Source organism: Echeneis naucrates, chromosome 8 (assembly GCF_900963305.1).
Source record: "Echeneis naucrates chromosome 8, fEcheNa1.1, whole genome shotgun sequence".
Classification (NCBI taxonomy): Eukaryota; Metazoa; Chordata; class Actinopteri; order Carangiformes; family Echeneidae; genus Echeneis; species Echeneis naucrates.
Genome location: NC_042518.1, coordinates 15468459 through 15495379, shown reverse-complemented (window position 1 = coordinate 15495379; position 26921 = coordinate 15468459). Strand labels below are relative to the sequence as shown.

Genomic DNA, 26921 nt, shown 5'->3' with positions numbered 1-26921 from the left:
GAGGTCTTTTACAGGAAAGTAATCAGTCGAGGGTGGTGTGGAGGCATTTAAGTTACACTGATGAGAGCGTTGTGATAGCAGGAGCAACAGCTACATACTCAGTGGGCACACAGATATGTGGGAGCATTTAACATGGACATAAGAGATCGGGAAATAATTGACAGCCAACACTTTCTCCTCTGAGTCCTAAAGACACAAGATGTAAAATAAAAATTACAGCATCTTAATTCTAGGAACTTCCACTGTTGTCAAAACAGCGAGGGCAGGGAAAGTACATGGATTTCACAAATATTGCATCAGTGTCATTAGGGACAGTTAAAATTCCAACCTTCATGTCTTATTCAACTACAGAAAGAAACACAAATCAAATACAGAACATCTTTTCACGCCTTTATTACCTCACTTGACCATGTTTGTGGTACATAGAGTTCATCTCTGTAATAAACTAAATTAAACTCATTTTAAATTCCTGCTTGACTTCAGTCAGAACCCAAAGACACAAATAGAAGCGTGCGCACACACACGCACCCATACATAGACATATGTGCAAACATGTCTTCCTTACTCACATTATTAGGCATACTGGTGTAAAATAACCATGTGTGGCTTTGCGATGTTAAAGAAATGCCACCCACTTGTGGACAAAAGCAGGAACTACAGGTAACACTTACAAACCGCATTCAATATTGTCAGGTTTTAACTTAAATCTTCATCACCTTTAAAATTTTAAATGTTCATCCCTCATGTCATACAGTATAATTGCATTACAGCTGTGTATTTTCCATTCTACAGACATTTACAGAAAACTGCTTCACAGCAGCTCAACACCTCTGTTGGTACCAATAAAACTGTGGAGAACTGCTTCAAAGTAGAGCAGAGTATGAAGTAAAAGGCTAATGGAGGCACACACCCAGCACTAGACAAACGAAACAAGAGGAAGACAAAGAGACATAAGCGGTAATGCACAGCTGAAGCAGTGTGTCTAGGGATGGGTGTGAGCATTTGACAGCTTGCCAGCAAGAACTGCAGCAAGTTTTTATTTGTTTGTTGGTGGTGCTTACTAAACTGCCTCAAAATGGTGGCGAAGGGCTGGCGACCATGTCAGACTAATAAAACAGCACCAGAATGGTGGTGACTAGCAGGGTGGGAGTAGTTGGTCTATTGTCCAATGATTTTGCTGACAAATGAATCCAGCTCATCATCATCTTTGATCCCCACAAAATGGTCAACAACGTCACCTCCCCGCATGGCGATTACTGTCGGAACAGCAGACACCTGGAGGAAGACAAAATTATGCTGAATGACAAAGCTAGTTTTATCCTCCTTTAGGAAATTTTGAACAAACTTTGATTCATTTCAACTAACACTGAATACTTGAAACCATGTTCAGATGAGAAAAAAGTCAGTAATGCCACACAATTTCTATAAAAATCTCACCCCATATTCAATAGCCAGGTCTGTGTGATCATCTATGTCAACTTTTGCCATGGCAACACGGCCTTTTTGTTTCGCAACAGCCTTCTCCAACCTTGGTCCAAGTATCTTACAGGGACCACACCACCTGAAAACAACATAAATCCAATGACAGGAATGAGCAGTCTAGGACATCAAACTGCTGAAAGCTTTTCAACACAAAGCCAACTGGTTCAAATACAGGTCATAAATCTTCAACGCAGACTGTTCATGATTATATGTAACTGAACTTTGAGCAGGAGAGGTTTACAAAGTGCTGAACAACAAAATGTACAAACATAGGAATGCTGGAAAATACAAAATCTAAATCAGCAGGCCTTTTTCAAAGCAGACATTTTAAACTGATGGAACATTAACAATTACTCCCAGAAAGCCATGACTGTCAAGTAATTCTGCACAGGGCACTTGGATGTTTTATTTTTTTTTTGTATGATACCAATTATGCTCCCTCCCTATCATTGCTCATTTACCCTCTAGCCCATAACCTAGAAACGTATCAAGGTCCATCATCATCCAAGATGTTAAATCCCTTAAATATGTCTTGGAGAAGGCAAAGAGCAGTGAACCTTTAAGCAACACCCACAAATGGCATCTGTGTAATCACTGGTCAGTTTATGTAATTGGACAGGTTGCAGTGGGATGTGAAGTAATAATATAATTTTATGATTAACATACCATAGATTTAACAAAACCATCAGTTGGAATGCCAACACCAAGACTCCTTTGGAATTCATGGTTCTTCTTAAACATGTGTATAATCTGGATCATGACTTAGTTGAAAAAATTCTGAATTGCCGAAAGCATCTTGGTTCAGAAAAACCTAGGTCCAAGTCTTGCTTGCATGAAGCTATGTGGTTATTTCTATAATTAAAATATTGGCCTAAGAGCCTGAAAACTATCAACTCCTGATATACCCAAATATACATTTCCTTATTTTATTGCTTTGTGGTGAAAATGTTATTTGTATAGGTCTCATTCTGTTTTAAGCTAGTTTCTTTGTAATTGACTAAAAAGCAGCAGTCATCAGAGTGCATTTTCCATTTTATATATATTTTACTTTAAACCAATTGCTTATTTTTATATGCAGATATTTTGATTGGCAGCACGGTGGCATAATGGTTAATGCTGTTGCCTCATAACAAGAAGGGTCTGGTTCTGGGCCTCTGGCCTTTCTGTGTGTGTTCTCCCTGTGCCTGTGTGGGTTTCCTCTCACCATCCAAAGACATCCTATTTGGGTTAATTGGTGACTCTAAATTGTCTGCAGGTCTGAGTGTGAGTGGTTGTTGGTCTCTTTCTGTCTCTGTGTGTTGGCCTTTGATGGACTTGTGACCTGTCCAGGGTGACCCTTCTCTTGCCCAGTGTGAGCTGGGATTGGCTCCAGCACCCCCCGTGACCCAGAAATGGATAAGTGGTAGTAGATGAAAGAATAAATGAATATTTTGGTTGGTGAATGCAATATCTCTCCCTTACTGTGGAAAAAGGAAAGGCCTGGAGCCTTCTGTAGCCATAGAAAATTACCACTTTGAAAATCAAATCCTTCAACAGGCAATACGATGTATTTTAACTATGATCTTTTGGGGTCTTTCCCTAAATATAAAAATAATAATATAAAAAAAAAAAAATCAGCCATCTATGAGCATACCTCCCTGATGTACTCACTGTGCATGGAAGTCGACTAGCACGGGAAGTTCACTGTTGATGACCCTCTCTGTGAAGTCCTCGTTGTCTTGAACATTGAAGGAGACCGCCCGACGGGATGTGTGAGGAAGTGAGCGAGGAAGAGTGCGTGAGGGGGTGAGGAAGGAGACTCGGGTTGTGGCTGACTGTAGGGAGGTGGAAAACGAGGGAGCGATGGTGGCAGAGGATGCTGGGTGGCAGCTGATATCTTTGATAGACAGCGTCCAAATTCTACGTGCCAGCAGTCTGTGAGCCATCTGGAAAAAGACGTGGAAAATGAACGTTAGTTTGGATCAATACTACTTATATGACTTCACATCAGTTTTGACACTGGTTGAGGTAAAAGTAGAAGGACTACACAGAGCCTTTTACTGGACTACAGAAATGGACACTCTATGCACAGTGTATAATAGATGGGTGGATTTGGAACCTGTTATGAAACACCAATAAAAGAAAATATTCTGATTTCAATTTGATGGCCATTAACATTTCATGATTTATTATTATTCAAATATATCATTACAGTAGTTTTAATATATAGAGTATTTGGAAATTGGGCTTTACTCATACAATTAGTATCAGATTCATAGAGATTAATCAAAATGAAGACTGTGCCTGACAATCACTTCATGATGAATAAATCTGTTGTTCATTTTCTCAAGAAACTGATACATTTGAAAGGAGATCAAATTCAGACAGTTTGTTTTGGTCTGGACCAACAATACTAAATCTCAAAATATTAATTCCAATCAAAAACAACTGAGATCAATATTTTTAAGAGGTTGTGAAATCATTTCTTTCTTTCCACTATTTATTTTAATGGAGCATTGCTCGTCATATTGTTATGCTCTGCATCGGTGATGCTTTTGCTGAATGACACTTAAGAGGTTCTTAGATATTAAAAAAGGACATGGTAAGACTTGCCCTAATCAAAAACCTATAAATACAAGAAATAGTAGATCAGCTGATGACTCCAGCTTTGGAAAAATAACTTCACGGTGCCATCACACTGGCAGCTCACCTCCCTCAAATAATACTGCATCTTCTGCTTTACAATAAATAATTTATGGCACTGGTTTAGTTGTGTAATGGTGAATTCAGGATACATGTGACCTCCAAAGTTAGTCTGAGTCAGTCCAATAGTGAGCTCTTTGTCTTTTTCAGTGATCTGGGGACACACGAACAGCCATGTTGTTCTGCTGTTACAAAACAGACACACAGACACACACACACACACACACACACACACACACACACACACACACACACACACACACACACTTGAAAAGTAAGCATCTCAACGCCCTCAGCACTTTTCCTCTGTTGAACTACAATCCCCAGCTTGGTCGGAGGCGTTTTTTCCGTCTCTCCTGTTTGCTGCCCTTCTACCGGCCACTCGTTTACTCCATTAACCTCCGTTACGTGTGACTTTGCCCTCTTCGTTTTCTTCGTCCTCCTCCTCTTCCTCCGATGCCTTTCCCTCGTTTTGAAACACACACACACACACACACACACACACTCCGGACCGTTTCACCGAAACGTCCGCCACGTTCAGCTCAGGAGAAAAGCAGTGAGAGAGTATTTTCCGTGTTTACCTTGATGTTGGATCTATCGTTGATCTTGACCTGGCGGACGACTGAAGTACTTCCGCTTTGGTGCAGCAGATTAAGAAGAAGCCGAGCGGCTTTTTTGCGGACTCGTCCGGTTTGAGCGCCCCACCAGGCCACACCGGGAACTGTAGCTCCATTACTGGACACATAAACTGGGAGAAATTTAACTCAGGAAATAATTCATCAATAGTGGAAGAACTATTCAGGCGCTACACTTAAGTATTAATGCCATAATTCAAAAATAACTGCTGCTCATGATGGTTTATCTGGCTTTTTAAGGGCCCCTGATTAATCTGAGAGATTTCGAAATGATGAACAAGAGAGGAAAAGGGGAAAAAAACTCACGTCAAATTGTGTACAAAACCAAATAATGATGGTGCAACTGCAAACTAAGACACTGGGGGAAAAACATCTAAAAATGTTGCTGAAACAAATGAGTGATAATGTGTTCGTAGGTCTGTTGAATTTTACCAAAGAGCTCAATTGTTTTCCACTTCTGTGGTAAGAGGCCAAATGACATTTGGCCTGATTTGGCCTTAATATTTATTTCCATAAGCTTTTATCCATCTTCTCACCAAACCCTTGGCAAAAATACCAGAAATACTTGTTTCCCAAACTGTCAAGATGTTTTAAATGTTTTAAACGAGGAATTTCCTCACAGCACAAGTAGGATCATGTAATTTTTGAAAATATGTAATCTTTGGGACAATAAGAAGGTTGCGAAGGTTTAATTCCTTTTGATTCCGGGGCCTCAGGCCTTTCTGTGTGGAGTTTGCATGTTCTCCCCATACCTGTGTGGGTTTCCTCCCACCGTCCAAAGACATGCATGTATCGGTTAACTGGTGACTCTAAATTGTCTGTAGGTCTGAGTGTGAGTGGTTGTTGGTCTCTGTCTGTCTCTGTGTGTTGGCTCCGTGTTGGACTGGTATCCTGTCAGGGTGACCCTGCTCTCGCCCAGTGTGAGCTGGGAATGACTCCAGCACCCCCCGTGACCCATAAACAGAAAAGCAGTAGAAGATGATTGGATGAATATAAACTTTGGGTGATGTATCATTCTATCATTGTGAATGTGATTACTTTTATGGATAACAACAAAGTTGAGTTTTGTGCAGATGCAGTTTTCTGAGGCATAAAAAAAAATCCTGCTCTCAGGTTATGCACTATTAATTCATAATTTATAGACATGTACTGAGCCTTTGATCTCCCAGAGGGCAACGGGATGAAAGAGAGAGGCTGGGTGGGTTGTTTGGAATAGAGGCGGGTGTCATCTGAAGGCTCAGTGAATAAAGTCAGACTCAAAGAGACTGGAAGAGGCACTGGACAGAGAGGAACACAGATGACTTGTTACTAAATGGAAATAGTACATGACAGAGGATCTAAAGCAGAAAGTCGCTGTGGTCAACCGTTACCAAGACCAGAGGAGGAACGTTGGTCTTTTGAATCTTTTCTCCTGCGAGGCATGGTCATTTGTCATGGTAACCTCATGGCAGGATAAAGATGACTCTCTCTCGACCATATTTTGTGACTGTAAAAACCAAACTACCTCATTTTGGACAATTTTAGTGTTTAGAGAGAAGTACAGTTTTTTCTGTAGCTTCGTTCAGCTTTCTCACTTGGACTCTTGTGGATTTGCATTCTTATATTATTGTAGCACTTTTGAATGTGTCATTGAACTTTTTTTTTTTTTTCACAATAGGACATTTGCCGCCATTTTTGAAGGATGTTCCAAAATATTAGCATGGATAAAAACATTCAGAGCAAAGTTGGCTTTCGAAGACGTTCTTCCACTCCGCTCCTCCTGTGTTTCACCGCATAGGACTGTCTGGGCCCTCTGCCAGCGTATCCCCACACTGACGACTTCGCTCTGTTTTCCTCAGGTTTAGAGCTGTGCTGCTGGCTGACACGCACAACTTTGAAGCTTCAGACATACACATTTTTACAGACATACTAAAAAGCAACCATGCTGGTACAATTATTTGCCCACTGGGATGCAATGGTACACTTTCAGAGGATATTAAGTCCAGCACCGTGGTGAATGCACTTGGCTGTGAGGTGGATTCAGAAGGACACAAGAGAGCCGTGTTTAGGTCAGGGGTCTTTGCACCTACATGGTCTCTGGTCTCAAAGGGCCCTCATCCACAAAGTGGCCAGCAAGACAGATATCATTTTTCCCACCCACAGCTGTAGTTGGGCAATCATCTGCACTTCTATATTGTGCCTAGTTATGTTCTCACTGGATTTTAAATATTCCAGCATAAAAAAAACCAAACAAAATGGGTATGTGTAGGTTATTATATTACTTACTATGTTACTAGTACATGCCACCTTTATTGTTCAGGTCAACCAAAAGGTCAAAGGTCAACACCTGCAGAATCTGCTTGGAAACATTGCATGGTCAACCATTCTGATTTAATCAAAAAATGAGCTGATTATTGACATGTTGATTCAGATAAACATGTTGCAAATAGCTAAAAGCAGATAAAATGTGAACATAACTTTAAGGTAGGGGTTTTGATGAGACAACAATTGGCTTAACTGATGAGTGGATAAACTCTTGCAGCCACGTTGAAACTGTGTCCAATCCCTGAATTTATTAATGTTATTATGATGTTGCATCAAATTGCCAAAATTATTTCAGTGTTGAAAGCAACTTTTATTCCAAGGCCTTAGTTTGTGTGTTCTTGTTTTTAATGCCATGCCCTCATTTATCCAGGAGAGGGCGATGTCCATCGGAAAGACAGGAGAGGAGGCGGGAGGCAAATGGTGATGGCCATGGTGGTGGACTGTTTATTAGACTGTGGCAGTTGGGCGCTGAACAGAGCTGTGCTCTGTGTCCCTGCTGAGGTGGGATCTGTGTGTCAGGACCAGAACACATGAGTCTCAGTCCTTCTTACCGCTCACCTCACATACCCATTCCTGCACATGTTTACCCTCAAACGCAGCCCAAGCTGTTTGTGAGTGAGGCTCTTTTTTCAAGGCAGCTCGCCCCCCAGCCCTCTTTCCACCAAATAAACATTGCACCGGAAATTGCAGGGATATCTGGGATTTTTGAGGGGTTGCGATGGAAAGGAGGAGAAGGCTAGAACAAGGGTGCTCTCTGTGACACCTTGGAGGTGAAGGGAGGGCGAAGACCCGAGGAGGGAGGGGGGATCCAGAAGGAAGGGCGTGACCTTGCTTTGGGTGGTTGGTGGGCACCAAAAGTAAGATACATATTCACTGATGAACAGGTACAGGTGACCCAGTTTCCTCTGACCCTATAAGGAGCGCCCAGAGTGTGTGCTAAGGCTGACCTCTTTCATCACCGAAGGAGTAGAAACAGGCTAAAGGTCAAAAGGAAATGATACTCTGTGACGCAGAGCAAAGTGTACTGCGTGTCTGCTAACAGATGCTGTAACTGCTGCACCTGATTGCTCTCCTCCTGTGGCTGTTTGTTCCCATTATTTGCTTGTTTCCTGGCTGCACAAGCCTGCAGTTGGGAATACAACAGCCATTGATGAAGCTAAGGTTTCATAACAGCCCCGACAAAGCATGCATGAATGGCATGGTGTGTGTGCTTGGCGTACACAGAACACTCCTTCCCGCCTTTGTGTGAGAGTTCGGTCTCAACCGAAGTCAGTCAGTCCTGTGCACAGGACTGACCGACTCATTTATTTATTTGTGCGTTCTTATTTATTATCTAAATATAAACTCATTTTATCTTTGTAACTTTGTTCTTTATCTTGGGAAATCAGCGTGTTTATTGGTGGAGCCTTGAGTATTTGAGCAGATGTTCATCATGGTTTCTGATTAGTGGTGCTGTATGATGCAACATTGTATGTACGAATGGATAACTCAAGGCAAAACAAATCTACCCATGGGTACGAATAACGTAACCTAACCTAAACCAACAACTCACTCCCCATAAACCGAGGTCTTTATTTGTTAATAACAGTCTGGTGACATACCCAGTGCAAGAACACACACTATTTAAAGCTTGTTGGTGAAGGCCTTGTGCCAACCAGGTGATTACTGGAGATGACCTTGTATTTTATTTCATTTAGTTTGAAACTGCATTGTCACAGCCATCTGTTAGTCTCCTTACGAGTCGTTTAGCCGGTCTTTCATCTTTTTTAAATGTTGTGACTCCTCATCTACATTTATCATTGGTCTATAATTGGCATATTTTGTCTGTCTATCCTTGTGTACACCCCATCCTGATTACAGTCAGACCAAATGCTGTGTATATATACATATGTATGTGGGGAAAAATATACAGGCATTGTACAAATAGAAATTTAAATGAATGCCTGTCTCGATTTGAGGGTATGAATGCCTAAAACACAGACTTACGTTCTGTGAATGATGGGATGAATATCCAGCCATATGTTTTGGTAGGTGTGAATTTGAGAGCATAAGTTAATAGGAATGTGTTTGGAGGGAATGAGGTGAATGGATGTAGACATGTTTATTAGATGAGACATCTGTGTGTGTGTGTTTACCCTCCTTGTCTCCTTTTCTCAGCTCTGCTCTTATACCGATCTATGTTTCAGTGTTTGGGAAGTCAACAGTAGAGTTCCTGTTCTTGGTTTAAAAATAACTTTCGGACTAAAATTCCTTGCCCCCCTCCTCTCATCCTTTCTTCCTGGCACTCTCCTAACCTCTCTCTTTGCTTATTTTTCTTTCACCTTTCTTCTGTTTTGGAACAGGCTGCACTCTAGCCTTTTCAGTTTCTCTGTCTTTGGCCTTACTATACACACACACTATCACACAATAATAGATTAATTAATTAGACTATTTTGAAAAAACATAGGTCTGTTGATAGTTTCAGAAATTATAAACAGAGACAACAGTATGTGGCACACACATAACACATTTATCCAATGGAACTTACAGTTTAGGGACTTAACTTGTAGATACTTGAACATATAGAGGGATGCAAGGAGGGCAATGCCAGAGGACACTCACTGTGAAGGCAACATCATGGACTTGATTTGGGTGGCCATGGGTAGCCGGTGTAGGACAGCGAGGAGTGGGGCAACATGTTTCCATTGGGGGCTCCAGACAAGCTGATGATCTGCAAGGGTTTAACTAGTTACCAAAGAGGCCTACCAGAGGACCAATGCTGTTTTCAAGGCAAAGGATAGCCAAAACATGGACCCATAACTAGGCGGTGTGCAGAATGAGTTTAGGCCTGAATGTCCTGATGTTGTATAGAGACAAGGGCACAACGACTTACTGGAGAATGAACCTTTTGCTTTACTAGTCTACAGCCATGCTGTGAAGTGTATTTAGGCACAAAGGGGAGCTTGAGCTAAATGTTAATGTGACATGCTCAAGTTGAGCTGCAATTTTTACAATGTTGTAATTTTTTGTTGAGCATTTTATCCTGATGACAGATGCGTATTTGTATTAAAGAGAAAGTGCAGCTGAGACTGAGTTGGAATGTCATTTATTTTGTCTGTTATAAACCAAAATATTCAAATACTCAGAACATACAAATGGTAGAAAATGGGTTACTGATATATTCTTAAAACTGTTCTCTGCACCCCCAAAATACAAAACAAACTAACAAACAAACAAAAAACGCAGCATGTCAAAGTAATGTAACTATGTTAATTAATCCAAATTGTACCACAGTTTAAACTCAAATATGTTAATTGAACTTCTGTATGTCCAACATTACTAAACCACCTTGATACAGAGACTGTAAATAAGCAGAGTGAACCATGACACAAGTAAATGATGTAACTGTTTATATACCTAGTCACTATATTGCAGAGGAAAAAATAAAAATAAAAATGAAAGACTCTCTGATTTGTCTTTCATTCAAGCTACTCCACCCACATACAAAGGAAAATTCACAGTACCTTACCCCTCTGCAGCCCCTCACTTTGGTCATTATTACAAAGATCTGTTCCCCTGCATCTGAAGGAGGATTCAGACTTTTACATAATAACGTTGCAATGACATAATAATGCTTCATAGTTGAAGATATTTAAGATCGAAATTACACATTCAGCTTCATTTTCTTCAAAGGGAATATATCTTATATAATGGTTTAATTTAAAAAAAAAAAAAAAAAAAAAGTAACTCTGTAGTTTGAGCAGACCAAGTCTGAAATAAATCATCATATCTACCTGAATGAAAATTTAAGGGAAAGGTGACATAATCCTATGTATGTGTAGACCCTTTCACATAAAGACAGGTGATGATGGCAGCAGGTGTGGCAGTAGCTCAAACAAACACTCCACACCTTACTTCCTCTGCCCCCACATCTACAAACTCCCTGTTCCTCATGGATGCACAAAGCTCTCCTCATTGTAAGAGCACTGCTACTTCAATTTGAATCAGTATTGTGCTCCTAGTAGCAGAGAATCACATCTACTTTCTTTCTCCCTCACTGCCTATTATTACATTCGCTTGCTTGCATTAGACCCCCCCCCCATCCCCATAAACTCCCAAACTGTCTCCCTTTTATTTCCACTGACGTGTTTTTGATCTGTTTCTCACCTTTCCCCTCTCTCCCTCATCCTGCTCGTCCAACCGTTCCTTTGACTTTTTAATAGCAGTGTCAAAGAGCTTTTCCAGTCAACCATTACAGCAAACTTATGTCACTTTAACCATTACCAACTCATGTTCACTGTCAGCTCCGAATGTAAAGGTCACTGTGGCAGGCTTGTTCCTGGTGGCAGTGTCTAGTATCCCTGAGAGCTAATGAACAGCTCTACTTTGATGGGTTGGAAATTCTGCATGTTTGTTTGTTATGTCTAGGATGGAGACCATCCGAGACCAAAGTGGAAAGGACGCATTCTTTGATGAGCAAACGGAACTTAAATATGAAAACAACAAAAACATATTCCTCCACCTGTATGTGTATGATGTGAGGGTGGGTGCACACGAACACACTTGGCCTTCATCGAATACGGTGGTTTTCTGTTCCCTCCACATTCTCTCACCATGTTGGGCTTGTTTACACGGGCCTGTTACATCACCTCCGTGCACTGACAGAGAGAGATGGATTGTGTGGGAAGAGGATGGAGGTTTGGTAAATACAATTTTGCTCTGTGTGTGTGTGCATGTGAGGACATATTGTACATGTGCATATTGCAATGTAAGACCTCTGAACCTCTGATATGGAAATGCGACTATGCTTGCAATGGGGTTGCATGCAGATGTAGAGACAGCTACTGTCTGTGTAACTTCTAACAGAAGAAATAACCTGAATGAACCTGAACTATTTGATATATACGCACACGCACACATTGGTAAAGGAGGTATACAAGTCTCCCTTACCCAATGCACTTGTTTAAATGCAGACATCTGGTAAAGTGCAGGGGTGATTTATAGGACATTCAGGGGATGCTTTCCTCCCTTTTGGCACATATGACAGCAGGAATCCCTCTACTTAATGACACAAAGGAAAACAATAATTTTGCAACCTACAATCCATCTCACTTTCAGCAAGCAGCCCACTGGATGTGCGGTTACATGTAACATTTGCGTTGTCAGTGTGTAGCAGTGTGTGCACCAGCTCAGGTACTGAGATGGCTGGTTTCCTGTGTTCATGTCTGAAGGGATGACAGGAAGATTACCCAGGCGGTTCTCACCTCTGCTCTGCTCTGCTGTCTTCAATGAAAACCTTCGACCAAAAAATAAATTCTTGTCTGTTTACATGCTGTTTGACTGCATGTGCGTGTGCGCAGAAAGCGGCGGCCTGGGAACTTCTAAGTAGGTAAAAGGGATGTGGGGGCTAAATACAGGATATGGAAGGAGGAAAAGAGGTTGATGAATTGCACAGGAGATTATCATAAACATTGTCAACACCACTATCACTCAATCATGTAGTTATAACCAACTCTGCTGCCCTTGTATATGTACTTTATCCGTCCAGCTCTTGTTTAGACATATTTTTATAAAGTTGGGGAAGGAAATTCCTTGCTGTTTTCCATGGCTGCCCCCAGTATTAATGTAGCACAGACTAGCAGCTGAGTATATTTATTTTACTTTTCACAAAGCAGCAGCCGGACAGAGGAATGCGTATGAAAAGAACTTTAAAGCATCTAAAATATTATTTTCGCTCAAACATAAATAAATAAACACCCAAAAGCCAGGTCCTCTTTGGAATGTAGTAATTCAGAATTTTTATGAATGACTGCATTCATGCTTGGCCACGCCCCCACCCCCTAACCTCAGCCATCTGTGTTGGCGCTCCAAACCCGCCCCCCTCCGCGGCTGTTGAGACACCTTGGCCGAGCGCCTGTGTCCTAATTGGTTGAAGGGGGTATGGACTGGGCGTGGCTGCCATAAAAAGCACGAGGCTGATATAAAATCATGGCTCAAACTTTGATCGATGGGAATTTACAAATGATGGAGGACATTTGAGGATCGTCGCACAAGTGGAATTTAATCTTTGCGGACAAAAGCTATTGTGTTGAGCCGGTGGATTTGTCCTTCTGTGACATAAATTCCTTTTTTGTTTTGCGTGTTTTGTTTTTGTTTCTGACATGGGGATACTGCTGTTACTTGCCGTGTTTCCTGTGGTGACAGTCGGCTCGGTAAGTGTGTGGAGTTTACTCTGTCACTGCTGCACGCCAACCCCAGAATAAAGACTCACGTGCAGGCGGATTGGAGCTCCGGCCGTCTGCTTGCATTTTCATACAAGCCAATCTGAGTTTATAAATCCCGTCATAGACTGAGCCATGTAATGGTCCTATGAATCTCTACTGCTGAGCTCCTCACCAGTTCTTAATAAATCCGGCAACTCCTCATCCTCTCTCTGTGTGAATCTGCAACAGGTTTCCGCGGTTGTTCACTCAGAACTTTGTCACTATTTCTACTGTTGAATGTATTTATGTCGTTAACCGAAGTAAAAAGAATACAAAACTACACGATTATAATCCGACACTGCAGAATTTCCTCTCGGGGATTAATCAAATATTTCAGATTCTGATTCTGACAGTGCAACGTATTATTATAGTGATAATTATAACAATAATGATGTTACTTAACAACAACAACAACAGATAATAATAATAATAATAATAATTGAGCAATACTTACTAAAGCGAAAGTGCAAAAGTATTATTAACAAACTCTACTCAAGTTCTAAAGATATAGAAGTGCTTCGCATCTTGTAAGTGTATTCCGTTACATACGACTGATTATTGATACGTTCATTTGAAAAACCTTTTATCATCGTATTTTCGACCATCCTATGCAGGTATATACAGGGTAGCTTTATCCGTAACACTGCATTATGCTTTATAAATTTATCATTTGTCGTGCAATGTGATGCAGTTAAGTACATGACCCCCCCCCTGATATGTAGTGGAATATACAAATTAATTAGCAAGGAACTTACACTTTACACATTTGCACTTTTTATACCCCATTTGTATCTCAATTATCTGATAAAGCCACAAAAATAACGGGACCCACTCAGAACAAACGTGTGTCTCTTTGAGAGCGTTTAGAGGCCCTCTATATGGTCAAAGGTTTCCATTACAGTTTTTCCAAAATTACATCACAGCATTATTGCTCAACAGTCAAAGGAGATAAAAATACTCAATGTCAATATGAGCTCACTGGACTCTAGAAATATCGATACGATGTCAAAATTGCCATTATCACTGGGTGATGTCATATTTGATGGCCACCCAAGACCCTCAACAGTCAGTGGGACCCGTGAGGGGGCACGGGTCTGGGGCCAGGCCAGGGTTTAGAGAGCAGCAGAGCCAACAAGAGTTCCCTTCAGATGATCCGACTTATGGACAGGCACACTGGCATCTCCCTGTGATCCCAATACTTGCTGGGAGTTGTTGGAAAAAGAGAGCGAGAAACAAAAGATGTAGGAGCAGGAAGGTGGGAGGTTTTTGGGTCAGAGAGGTCCCTTTCATCCCTGCTCACACGACGAATGCCAAGCGGAAGGCGACAGAGGGTTACAGATATCCCTGTGGGGCTTGGGACAGTGCTGGGTATTCAGCTAATGTTTAAGCCACACACACACTTTGAGGAATTTCTGTGATCTGTGTAACACGAGTCAAAACTATTGTCCTGCCTGGTTCCAGTGTAACTCCTCCTCTTTGGGAAATATGACTGGATGACATTGCTTTCTTCAACATCCAGTTTAAAAACAGTGTGTTCAAACCAGGTCTGTACTTTATATCCTCTCCCGCAGGTGACTGCAGGCTGCCCGGCGGTTTGTGAATGTCCCGCAGGGCCCCCGTTGTGCCCCCCAGGGGTCAGCTCAGTCCCGGACGGCTGTGGCTGCTGCAAGGTGTGTGCTGCCCAGCTCAATCAGGATTGCCATGAACGACAGCCCTGTGACCACCATAAAGGTCTGGAGTGCAACTATGGCAATGATGTTGGCCGTACCCACGGAATCTGCAGGGGTACGTACAAGAGAAGTGGATGGGATTAATCAGTTTTGGGTTTAGATTGGGCACAGAGTTTGGGGTTAAGCTTGGGGGTGAGCGAGGGAATGTGTAACTTCAGGGTGGGGAATCTGGCTTCCGAGCCAAGCGGCTGGAGTTTCTCTTTGATAGGGGCTTGAGGTTTGAAGCTGTGCCACATTTTGAAAAACAGAGCACCTTCATGAGCTGCGACTGAAACCTGGCCAACTCTGGGATTTATATAAGTAGTTCAATGTGTACACAAACAGCCCCATGAAACACACAAACACACACACACAGTGGTATATTTATATGCATGCTTATTTGGGGGTGTTTCTATATAAAGGGGGGTATCCGGGGTGTTGTATGGGGAGTTCCACTGAGAGAGCAGCGGGGAAGGACATTGTAAACAAGTCAAAATTCCTCCGGTCTAAGAATAGAGCTTGCTGCATAAATGTGGAGATAGTGTGTCTCCCCGTGTCTCCTCTTATCTAATTTCTATTTAAAATAAAGATGCTATTCCATAAGAGACTCATCAGTTTCACCGTTTCCTTTGAATTCAGGATATGGAATTCCTGAGGACAGATGTTTGTTCATTCAAATATTTTGACAATCTTGTCTATTTCCTTCCTTCCCCTCAGCAAAAGCAGAGGGTCGCTCCTGTGAATACAACGGACGGATTTATCAAAATGGAGAGAACTTTCGTGCAGGTTGCAAGCACCAGTGCACCTGCATTGATGGTGCAGTGGGCTGCGTGCCCCTTTGCCCCAGCCATTTGCCCCTGGCATCCCCTTCCTGCCCTGCTCCACAGCTGGTCAAGGTACCAGGCCAGTGCTGCCTCAGCATCAACTGCCACAAGGGAACCAACATCATGCCCCCAGCCCACAGGCAGCCACAACCTCCTTCCTACCCTCCTTACCCCTTCATTCCCTACCCAGCCTACCCCTACCCCAAGCCTTATCCGAAACCTTTCCAGAAGCTGTACCCCTACAAACCCAAAAAAGAGAAGGACACCATGGGCAACGAGCTGGTGGAGGTGGGGCGCAAGTGGGACAAGCCACGTGGAAACAAGCACCTGGCAGGTAAGCGAGGGTGCCGGCGAGTCGCCTCAGAGTGCCGTCTGTTTCCTCCACACAGTAAAGCATCATGTTTACGTTTTAACCATTTTAGCCTCCTGACGCACAAACGGCCTCACTGTGAGCCGCTCGCCCTGCATATGTGCGTGTGTGTGTCAGCGTTTATGTGAGACTTGTTTTCCACTGGCTCCTTGCACACCAGAGGTGCTCTCTCTCTCTCTCTCTCTCTCTCTCTCTCACACTGCTCTCACACAGCACATACCTCTGTCACCCAGCTTTCCCCTCTCTGTAATCACCCTCTCTATGCGTCAGTGTTGCCTGTTCACTGAATGAGGCTAGTGTGCTTTGCATTTCTCCTTTTCCCTCTGTCTCCCAGCGGCCCTTTCCCTCCCCTAGCTTTACTTTTGCTGATGCTGCTGCCCGTTCTCTGACTGACTACATGTTTCTGCATCGCTCCGTTGTTGTTTTCCCTCACACATCCTTTCTTTCATCCCTTGTAGCCTGGAGGCAGGTGGGAGATCAGTGTGTGGTTCAGACTACTTCCTGGTCTCAGTGTTCTCGGAGCTGTGGGATGGGCGTATCTTCTCGTGTTACCAATGACAATGCCCGCTGTAAGCTGATCAAGGAGACGCGTCTGTGTAACATTCGGCCCTGCAGCTCCATGTCTATCCCAGTCAAGGTGAGGAATGTGTGTGGTACTTCTAAGATTCTTAAAAAGAGATGGATTACACCATTTCCTCTAATGGCCCATAACTATGCAGTCCAGCAACCATGCTAAATGGAATCAGGAAAGGATGTCTCTCAAGGGGTCAGATTGGTATAAATATCATGGCATGCACGCAGGCTGCCCCCCGCCCCTGGATCCCTCAGTCGCTGGAGCCTCTCCTGGTTTGTTCTGTCTATTCACAGTTCTGTTGCTGTGTAGCAGGATGACAACAGAGCTGATTTAGACAGGGTTAAGACTAGGAGAGAGATGAGATGAGAAGATTGATATGGCGCTCATGTTTGTCTTGAATATTAACATATACCCAGACGCATGACTTTTGATATGTCTAGAGTTTAGGTGTTCATTTTCCAAACCTGTCCTGGCGGAGAGCAGTAACTTCTTGGAATCTCTGGTGGTTTCCAGGAGCCATGAAGTAGTGGTCAAGTAGTCTGCCTTGCCTGCCCCGTAAAACTAAAATTGTGTAATTAAACCATTATTTCTTAGAGAATGTTGAACATCTTTTACAGCACGTGGACAAAAAAAAGCTGTGTCACTTTCTACTTGCTGAGAATCATTGCAGCTCAGCTTCTTAAATAACACAATACAAATATTTTTTCAGACACAGAGGACAAACTGTCCCCTTGTTTGTTTGCGGGGGTTTGCATTTTGGTGCTCTTCCTCACCGAACCTGCGACACTGTCAGCTACGCTCAGTGGCTCTGTACTGCGTGATTTAAAGAGCACTCACTTCACCCGCTCTGCTGCACCCTCATATTTCATACACAACACCCTCAGAAACATTCTGCCTCCCACTGCCAGCCACTCATGAGCCTGATGGGTTGTTATGCACCTGTTTCATGGCCCTCTCCTGATGTTTGCAGAGCTGCTGTGGGTGTTAATGTGCATCAGTGTCAATCCTTAACTATTGCTGGCATGCCACTCTCTCTGGCACCCATCTGTTGGTCTGACCTTTAGTTTGTTTTCCAGTCTCTGTGCTTAACTGCATTAACTTCGATTTTCATGTCTCAGAGTTGAATAATGAGTTATGCTCTGTGGCTATGCGGTTCAGCAGTTCTGATCCCAAGTTAATGGTGATGTGATCCCAAGAAGTGCTCACTGGGAAGCAACGTCCAGCCTACTCTACATTTCTGTCACTGTGGCATCGCAGCTGTGCCAAAGGAAAGATGCTTCAACACGGTAGCAGCGCAGTTCCAGGGATAGCAATGCTGGTCTCTCAGTCTTTGGCCTTGACTGAAATATTTATTGAATGGGTTGCCATGAACGTTTGTATGTACATTCCTGGTCCCCAAAGGTAGTTCTCATTTTGATGTCGTGACAAGTATTGGGTGCATTGCCATGAAATTTGTTATAGGCATTCATGCCCTCTTTGCTACTGAACAATTTCTACCTGCGCGACTGTCAATGCGAGCATGTCAACATACGTGACATCATCTCATCATCTCAATGCACAACTTCATCGAAACAGCTGCAATGTCTGTAGACCCCTCTCACTCTTATTCTCCTCTCTCTATCCCCACAGAAGGGAAGGAAGTGCTCTCGTACCCATAAGGCCCCCGAGCCACACCGTCTGTCCTACGCCGGTTGCAGGAGCACTCGCTTGTACAGGCCTAACTACTGTGGCGTATGCAGGGATGGCCGTTGCTGCTCACCCCGTCGCACACGCACCGCCAGCGTCGCCTTCGCCTGCCCTGACGGCGAACGCTTCAACAGGTCCGTGATGTTCATCCAATCCTGCAAGTGCAGTGATGAGTGCAACCATCTGAATGAGGCCGCCATGCCTCCACAGCGATGGCTCTATGGAGACACACACAAGTTTATTGACTAGTAGTCCCCGTCCCCAAACCTACATTCCTTCACAAAAAAGACTAACTCCCCCATAGACTAGATTAGCTGTCCTTTAGTGTATCTTTGAGTAGACCAGAGAAAGGTGCACACATATAAAACATCTTTTCTGTAAAAATGATTTGGGGAGGATTGGGGAGAGGAGCAACTCAGATGGGCGCATCTGCAACTGCAAAGTGACCAGGCCCTGCTTTAGTGTAGTTAAAAAGTAGATCTGTTCTGGCCAGACTACTGAAAACTGCCAAAATCTTTGCAACCAGCTGCCATTGTTGCTGCCAAGCATCAAATCTCCTCTGAACTTTTGAGACTTTGCTGGAGAAAATGGTGCAACAGGTGTCACATACAATTGTAATTGTTCAGGCTGAGAATTCACGTCCAAGATGATGAGCAATGGATCTGACATCAATAAACCTGGTCTGGTTGCCCTGTGCTCTGGAGCCAGATCTGACATAAACTGAAATAGCACTAACTGTGTAATGAACCAAATGAAGACACGCAGAGAAGACTTGGATAGCAAACGATGGAAAAGCATCTCGGATGTTCTGACAGAAGCGTGGCTTGTGTCTTTTTATGGTATTTATTCATTGGTATTTATTGTTGAGACCAACACAGTGGCCTGCCACCAGCAATGGCAGTGTTACTATGTTCGGAGCATCAGTGTCACTGAATGGAGACCTGAGAGGGACAAAACAGCTGAGAGCTGTCACCCATAAGAGGGAGAGGGGGACTCCCACAGATCTGGGCTTGACCCTTTAGGGTCGCATCAGAGGTCACAGTGACCAGAGGGCCACATGAAATGATGGATGATGAAAGCTACAGGAGAAGAGGAGGTATGTACTGGAAAAAGGCGAAGTTGAACCTGATGTGTTAAGGCTTTGCACGCATTAGTGCGGAATATGTCAAAGGTTGTTTGCACAGCTGGACTCATCCCCTGCCTTGCCTCCACAAGAAACGGAGATATTTAGCAAGAACCAGCAAAACAAGCCTGGGATTCTGGCATCAAGAAGTCAACCGCCTAATTCTGTGCAAATTACAATCCTGGCTCTGACGGGCAGTGAGAGAAAATCAGACACTCTCTGGTTTGCTATAAAAATAAAATTTGAAAAGTATGTGTACTGAGGTAAACATATAATTTGTGACTACCGGGTGGAACCGCTCTGGTGCCCAATCTGGCCTGTAATTGAGAAACAAGCTGGCTCACTGAAACAAAACAATAACTCATGCGTCCTTGTGTTTAAGTGGTGTCTATTTCTGAGAAACACTGTTGTCAGGTGACGTCACTGTTGAAGACAGACGGGAGCTCTGTGACTGTGGAGAGGATGAGGCCAAAGCTGCCAGACACCAAGAGCCTGTTTCTGAGGACACTTTTAAAGAGGGGAACATTTTATTTTTCTCTAATTATTGTAACTGAGACCGTTTATGACGACTGAAGAACCCAAACATCTTCCTTAACTGGTACTTGGGTTAAAGTTGACGCACCTTACAGCAGCCAGGCCTCTTATGGGACTGTAATGCAGAGAGATTCAGATTGTTATTTGTGGTGACTCTAGATCACTTGAAGCACCATGTCATTATTTCAAAGATTTCATTTGTTGTTGTGCCATAAGATAGAGGCACAGACAGTTTGCGTAAAACTGGAAGATACTTGCATTTTCCAACATCTTCTGGCTACAGTAGGCATTCTTAGTTCAGAGACTGTTTATCTCATTAAGGGTTTTTTTTAAACTTTACATGTGATTAAATGTTTGCCATTGCTATTTACCTTTGTAGGTGTTGTGGTTTTGGTACTGTATGTCTAGATTTGTCAAAGGGCACTATAGAGCAGCTATGTACAGATGCATTACCTTCTTTGTAGTTCCACCTGCTGTATAAGGGCCAATCCTGTCACAGTTATACTGAAGTAGTCAATGTATCGTTTAGCACTGAATAAAGGAGGGCTTAGATCCTTTATAAGTGCCAATGGAAAGGATAATCACAGTATGTCTACTAGTTAACATTAATTACATCTGAAAAGCCATGCCTTTTCAGGTTTCTGTATACACCTATAAAAAACTGACAAACACACAACTTACAATGTTTCTCACAAATTCTCCTCTGGTTGCTTAACACACAAGTTTGTTAAGCATTTTTTTCTTTGTTTTTGGAATAAAGAAATTTCCGTTCACTACATTGTTTCGACTTATTTTACCAACAAAGTATATAAAATGACCCAATGTAAGTTTAGATTAATGTCTATGCTGAGGTTGCAATTTACTGAAGTTACTTGGGGAAGTTAACTTGGGGGTGCTATGGCAACATGCTCACAAAAATAACTATTCATTGACAACAATGCTCATCTCCATTCTAGTTTTATTAGCACCAGTTAACTAAAATGGGAAATCTAATGGGAATATTAGTTTGAAGATATGCAATTAGAAACCAAATTACTGAACAAATTCAAATTTTGCCCAGTCGACTAAGAGCCAGCCAATCACAATGACCATTGGTCAACTAAACTTAACTTGCCTGTTAATTGCTCAGAATTCCTAAGTGATGGACAGGCCAGAGATATTTCTGCCAAAACAACCATGAAGGGTAACACTGAGTATAATTTCCTCAGGCTGGTTTTAGTGAAACCAATTGTTTTATGCTTCAACATAAATACATACAATTAATGAGATTATTTCAATGTTGTGTTAAGTGTGAAGTGTTTTAATACCTAAAGAAATAACAGATACATGTAAAACAACATTTATACAGTGCGCTCAGGACATTTATTAAAATTTGCAAAAATCACCAATTCACCACTTGGTGATTTCAGTTTATTAGAGGCATTCAACTGTAATAAAAGAGCTGCCATATGAGCCGAAGTTGTGTCTATCAACTGTTACATGTCTAATTGATTATGGTTTATAAAGATCAACTGTGTTGCAGCAGGGGGAAAAAAAAAACAAACCTCTATACACACACACACACACACACGCACACACACTAATAAAAAGGGGCGAAAAACTGGATTACGTTAAGCAGAACATCTCTCTGCTCAACACTGAAATCCATGAAAATGTGGTAGAGACAAGAATTGCCCCTCAAGAGACCACAATAGTAAAAGTTGAATTTTATAAAAAGTTTTAATTTCATTGAGCAAAGAGAAAAAACAAAACTAAACAGTAAAAGACAAATTAAAAATTGATCATATCCCTGTCCCAAAACGAAACTGTCAATAAAAATAAATGGTTGGTGAAAATAGGGTACGCACAGAGCTTTGAAATCAACAGTGAAGTACATCTACGTCCAAATACAAGACATAAGATCCATGAGGAGACTTCTGTTTGGCTGGAGGACTCATCTGGACTGCTCAACTGAAGAGGGACAGAGGAGAGACATGAGTTGACCGTGTAAAAGATCAGAGCAATGAGCAACAGCTGAGCATACCGGCTTTTCACCAACAGTTTAAACATGTAAAGGATTTGATGGGAGCTCTGCGGTTACATGGCAGCACCAACTGCTGTCTATAGTTGCCAAAACAACTCTAAAGGTTAATTCCTTCAGCTGATTATCTGTGGGTTGTTCATATGTGCACATTTAATCCACAAATTACAATCATTCCAACAAGTCTGGCCAACTTCAATGAGGACATCAAGCACCACTGCATTTCAGCAGCTACTCAGATATAGAAAGACTTACTGTAAGAGGAGATGTCAATTTCATCTGGCAGCTCAGCCACATTGACCTCAAAGCGGTCTTGCACATCGTTCAGAGTCTTGGCGTCGGTCTCGTCTGACACAAAGGTTATAGCCAGACCTTTAGTCCCAAACCTGCCAGCACGGGCAACCTAGTGGGGGTAGAGAGATATGTTTGACAAAAATTAGAGAATTGCATCGTATTACTTGGTGATATGGAAAAACAAACACTGCACTGATGCCACAGTAATGAAGAGCAACCACCCCCCCCCTCCATTGCTATACTCACCCTGTGCAAGTAGGTGTCAGAATCTTCTGGCATGTCATAGTTGAAGACGATATTGACTCGCTCAATGTCCATCCCTCGACCAAAGAGATTAGTTGCCACCAAGATCCGCCGTTGGAAGTCCTTGAATTGCTGATAGCGAGACAGTCTGGGAGGGGTCAAGACGGTGCAGGAGGGGAAGACAGAGCCAGAGCAACTTATCAACACAGCTGGTGTGGGCTTTACTATACAGTATCCTCTTTGAAGGCTATGGTGTGTTGAGTTAACTGATGAGGCCTCATGCTCCATAAACAGACATAGCAATCAGGGTGAAATAAGCAATGTGTTTGAGAGCATGTAAAAGGAAGAACCGTGTCCCACCTCTCCTCCTGAGCCATTCCCCTGTGGATGGCAATGGCAGGGAAATTTTGTTCCACCAGGAGCTGGGAAAGGGCAATGCAGCGCTGGACAGACTTGACAAAGATCACCACCTAGAGGTGAAGGACATGAAAACAACTTTATGAGACAGGCCAACATTATGCAGGTGGGGTGTTAAAAGTTCTAGTGGAATTTTCTCAGGGACTGACCAGATTTAGGAATATTTTGGAAAAGCCAATGTTAAACACCTTCAGGTGTTAAATAGGAGGTATATTCTTTAATGTCAGTCTGTAGCCACGTGTTGACCAGTTTGAAATAGCTGGGTGGAAAGACTAGAGACCAAGGGGAATTACCTACCAGACCATAGGCTCACTGATAAAAATGTTACTATTCAATCTATACCAAACTAATTGTACATGATTATAACGTGGGGTAGATTATACAATGCACATTCTCACAAGAAGCAATAAATTACTGTAATCTCCATTTTATGCCTCACAACTGTTAACCCCTTCCTTCAGAAAATATGACTTTCTACAAGATAAATGCATCTAAACTCAAATTAAATATAGAAATACACTTAGGTAATTCTTCAAAGTCAGGATGAGAGAGAGAGTTAAAAAAAAAAAAGAAAACTGAGGGGGGCAGCCCCAGAGAGCTATTAAAAACAGGACAGGAGCTTCATGTTGGAATTTACCTGGTTAAACTCCAACACGTCAAGGAGGTCGAACAGCTTGCGGTTCTTCTCGCTGTCCTTCAGCTTACAGTAGTACTGTTGCAGACCGTGTAGTGTAAGTTTGGTCTCATCATCCACAAATACTTCCATGGGCTGCACAGGGGAATGCCGTGCATTAGTCCAATAGTAAGAAAGGGCAAAACAGCAAAAAACATTTTAAGGTATGCAACAGCTTTAAACCAAGAGTAGTTTTGTAGTGATAACACCCTTCACTAATTCACAATTCACTTACATCCTGCATGAATTTGCGGCAGACTGGTCGGATCTCCTTGCTCAGAGTTGCGCTGAACATCATGACCTGCTTCTCGTGGGGTGTGATTCTGAAGATGTCCTGGACGTCACGCCTCATGTCTGCCACACACAATGGGGTAAAGCAACACACACACAAATACAGGTAAGAGATTAAATGCTGTTTTCAAAAATACAAAATGCCAATATAAAAACAAAAGAGAAAAACTCCAAAGACGAATGAACAAACCTAGCTGCTCCAGCATTTTATCACACTCATCCAGGACAAAATGCTTCACATTCTTCAGACTCAGGGTCTTGTTACGAATGAGAGCAAGGATGCGGCCTGGCGTGCCAACAACGATGTGAGGACAGTTCTTCTTCAAGACCTCTTCGTCCTTCTTGATGGCCAGGCCACCGAAGAATACTGCTGCTTTTACTGTCGGCATGTACTTGGAGAAACGCTCATACTCTTTACTGATCTGGAAGGCCAGCTCTCGTGTGTGGCACATAACCAATACCAACACCTGCAGGGGCAGAGATGCAGAAACACATAACTTCGACTGAGCGTCTTAATTGAGACTAGTGTGTGTGTGATTTGCCATTAAGTACAAATATGCCTTGAATGTACTAGATCATCAGCCAAAACAATATTTTAAAAAACACAGATCTGACCTGTCCATCAACTGGTTCAATCTGCTGCAGTGTGGCCAGCACAAACACTGCTGTCTTCCCCATACCAGATTTAGCCTGGCATAGGATGTCCATGCCCAGGATCGCTTGTGGGATGCACTCATGCTGCACTGTATGAGCAATGAAAAAGATTTCAGCCAGTGCGCTCATTACTCCTACAGCAATTGTTCCAAGACCTCGAAAGTCACAACATGCTATATTCTTCATTTTATTGAAATACATGAGGCATAATACAATTAACACAGCAGCCTAGAAACTACATTTTCAACAACACTAACGTCATTGGCTAGGCAAAAAACCCAATAAAATAAGAGTCCATTCTACCAATAATCCCAGTTGGGCAATCCTGTATTTGTTATACTGAACAAAAGGTTGCCACAAGTAAATGTCTCTCACCTTCAGACGGATGCTCAAAACCACAGTCAATGATGGCACGGAGCAGCTCTGGTTTGAGTAGGAAGTCCCTGAAGCCAGAGCTGTGGATAGAAACGTAGGAACCCTTCACCTCCTTCTTGCCTGCTGGGGCTGCATTGTCAGGGGCTCCTTGTGGCTCTTCATCGTCGTCATAGTCGAGCAGCTCGTTATCAACGTCATTCTCAGCCATTGTGTCTGTGAAAAAAGAGAAACCAAACTGTTCATTTAAATCTGTTCCTGTCCGATCATCAGCTTCCTTGTGCGGACAGCGACACAGGGGGCTAACTGAGCCCACCTGTTGTTGCCCGTCTCCGTATAAATAGAGAGAATATACCTAGATGATAGAAGGATGACTTTGTTCGTGTTTAAACAGGTGATTCTGGTATTACCAGTAGTGGTGTAAACCCACAATACGTATCAATGCTGTTTTGAGCTCTTCCGACCCCGTGACAAAATGTCCGGCAAATCAGTGATACGCTAGCGTTTTTAGCCAAAATCATAATGGGAACAGACATTAAGTCCATATGGCCAGTCTTATGTTACACATAAATACTGTGTATTTCACAATATGCACAACACCACAGACAAATACGAACAAATCGCACCACTAATGGATGAAACAGGATTAAGCAAACCAGTTAGCTTCAGAGCCGTGTACAACAACGAAAAGCCATTGTGTTGCATAACCATTGCTAACGTGGCAAGCTAATGTGCTAAACGGGAACAACGGATGGGGAAAAATATATCTACGATACAGAAAGTCGTCGTGGGTAAAATTGTGAACAATGTTTTTAAGAACATGTAAAAAAACTTCTACTTTACTGAACACGTGAGTTAAGAAGATCGGTTAGTTGACTGAGAAAGCTATCAAACGCTAGGCTACAAAAAGCTAGCTAGCGAGGTAGCTAACTGACTAGCACCGCCAAGCAAACAATGAACGAGCCTGTTTCAATGCGGCGGGGCTAGTCTGGCTTTAACGGAATTAATAGAAACCCATCACTTTTCATGAGTGCCTGGAAATCATTAAACATTTTACGGGCTTTAGCTACAGCATCATATCGGCATTTCTTACTTACCTTTTCTTTTCGGCGTTAGCTACCAGTTCACCAACTGATCAAAACCGCATGGGGAGGCCTCAGTTGGTTTATACGTACAACCGGAAGTCTCCGCCTCCTCTGAAGTACGTTGACACCATTGGTGAATTCGGACGAACATCAAAAAACGCGGCCTGTAATTGGACAAAAAGTATGCCGCAGTCCACCGCATCTTAAAAAAGCGGGATATCAGAGAGGCGGGGCTTAGCGCTGAACAACTAAGTATGGGAGCTCGCGAGGGACGTAGCAAATTAATAACACACACACACACACACACACACACACACACACACACACACACACACACACACACACACACACACACACACACACACACACACACACACACACACACACACACACACACACACACACACACACACACACACACACACACATCCATTCTATTTATTGTATTTCTTTATTATGGCAGCAGTTAGAGATAATCAGTTCGAGGTTATCAAAAATTATGAATGACTGTTGTCATAATTTTTTGATATATTGATGGAGAGTTTGCCAACAAGTTTTTTTTTCTTTTCTGTTGCACCAAAGGAGAAACGCAGTAATCACGACAGTTTCTCCCGTGCGTACCTGCGTATATGTATTTTTCGTTTATTTATTGTTTGTGTTTTTCACGTATTTTAGGAAAACATGGACTCTTTGATGGACATTTACTG

General features: G+C 42.6%; 3 protein-coding genes across 3 annotated transcripts; 1 reads left to right on the top strand and 2 right to left on the bottom strand.

Moving 5' to 3' along the window:
• Nucleotides 1-376: 376 nt before the first annotated feature.
• txn2 (thioredoxin 2) lies at nt 377-4796 on the bottom strand. The gene is made up of 4 exons (XM_029508455.1): nt 4746-4796; nt 3133-3407; nt 1438-1561; nt 377-1275 (listed from the first exon to the last, which is right to left on the bottom strand). Exons 2-4 carry the CDS (start codon nt 3405-3407, stop codon nt 1159-1161), a joined length of 516 nt encoding a protein of 171 aa, XP_029364315.1. The 5' UTR covers nt 4746-4796; the 3' UTR covers nt 377-1158.
• An 8321-nt stretch (nt 4797-13117) lies between these two features.
• LOC115047185 (protein CYR61) lies at nt 13118-20935 on the top strand. Its single transcript, XM_029507976.1, has 5 exons — nt 13118-13294; nt 14917-15130; nt 15772-16212; nt 16707-16885; nt 18452-20935. Exons 1-5 carry the CDS (start codon nt 13244-13246, stop codon nt 18755-18757), a joined length of 1191 nt encoding a protein of 396 aa, XP_029363836.1. The 5' UTR covers nt 13118-13243; the 3' UTR covers nt 18758-20935.
• A 930-nt stretch (nt 20936-21865) lies between these two features.
• ddx39ab (DEAD (Asp-Glu-Ala-Asp) box polypeptide 39Ab) lies at nt 21866-26300 on the bottom strand. Its single transcript, XM_029508340.1, has 10 exons — nt 26227-26300; nt 25133-25345; nt 24719-24846; nt 24294-24570; nt 24048-24166; nt 23777-23908; nt 23083-23192; nt 22726-22870; nt 22441-22588; nt 21866-22115 (listed from the first exon to the last, which is right to left on the bottom strand). The coding sequence occupies exons 2-10, from the start codon at nt 25338-25340 to the stop codon at nt 22099-22101; spliced, it is 1284 nt and encodes a 427-aa protein (XP_029364200.1). The 5' UTR covers nt 25341-25345; nt 26227-26300; the 3' UTR covers nt 21866-22098.
• Nucleotides 26301-26921: the final 621 nt, after the last annotated feature.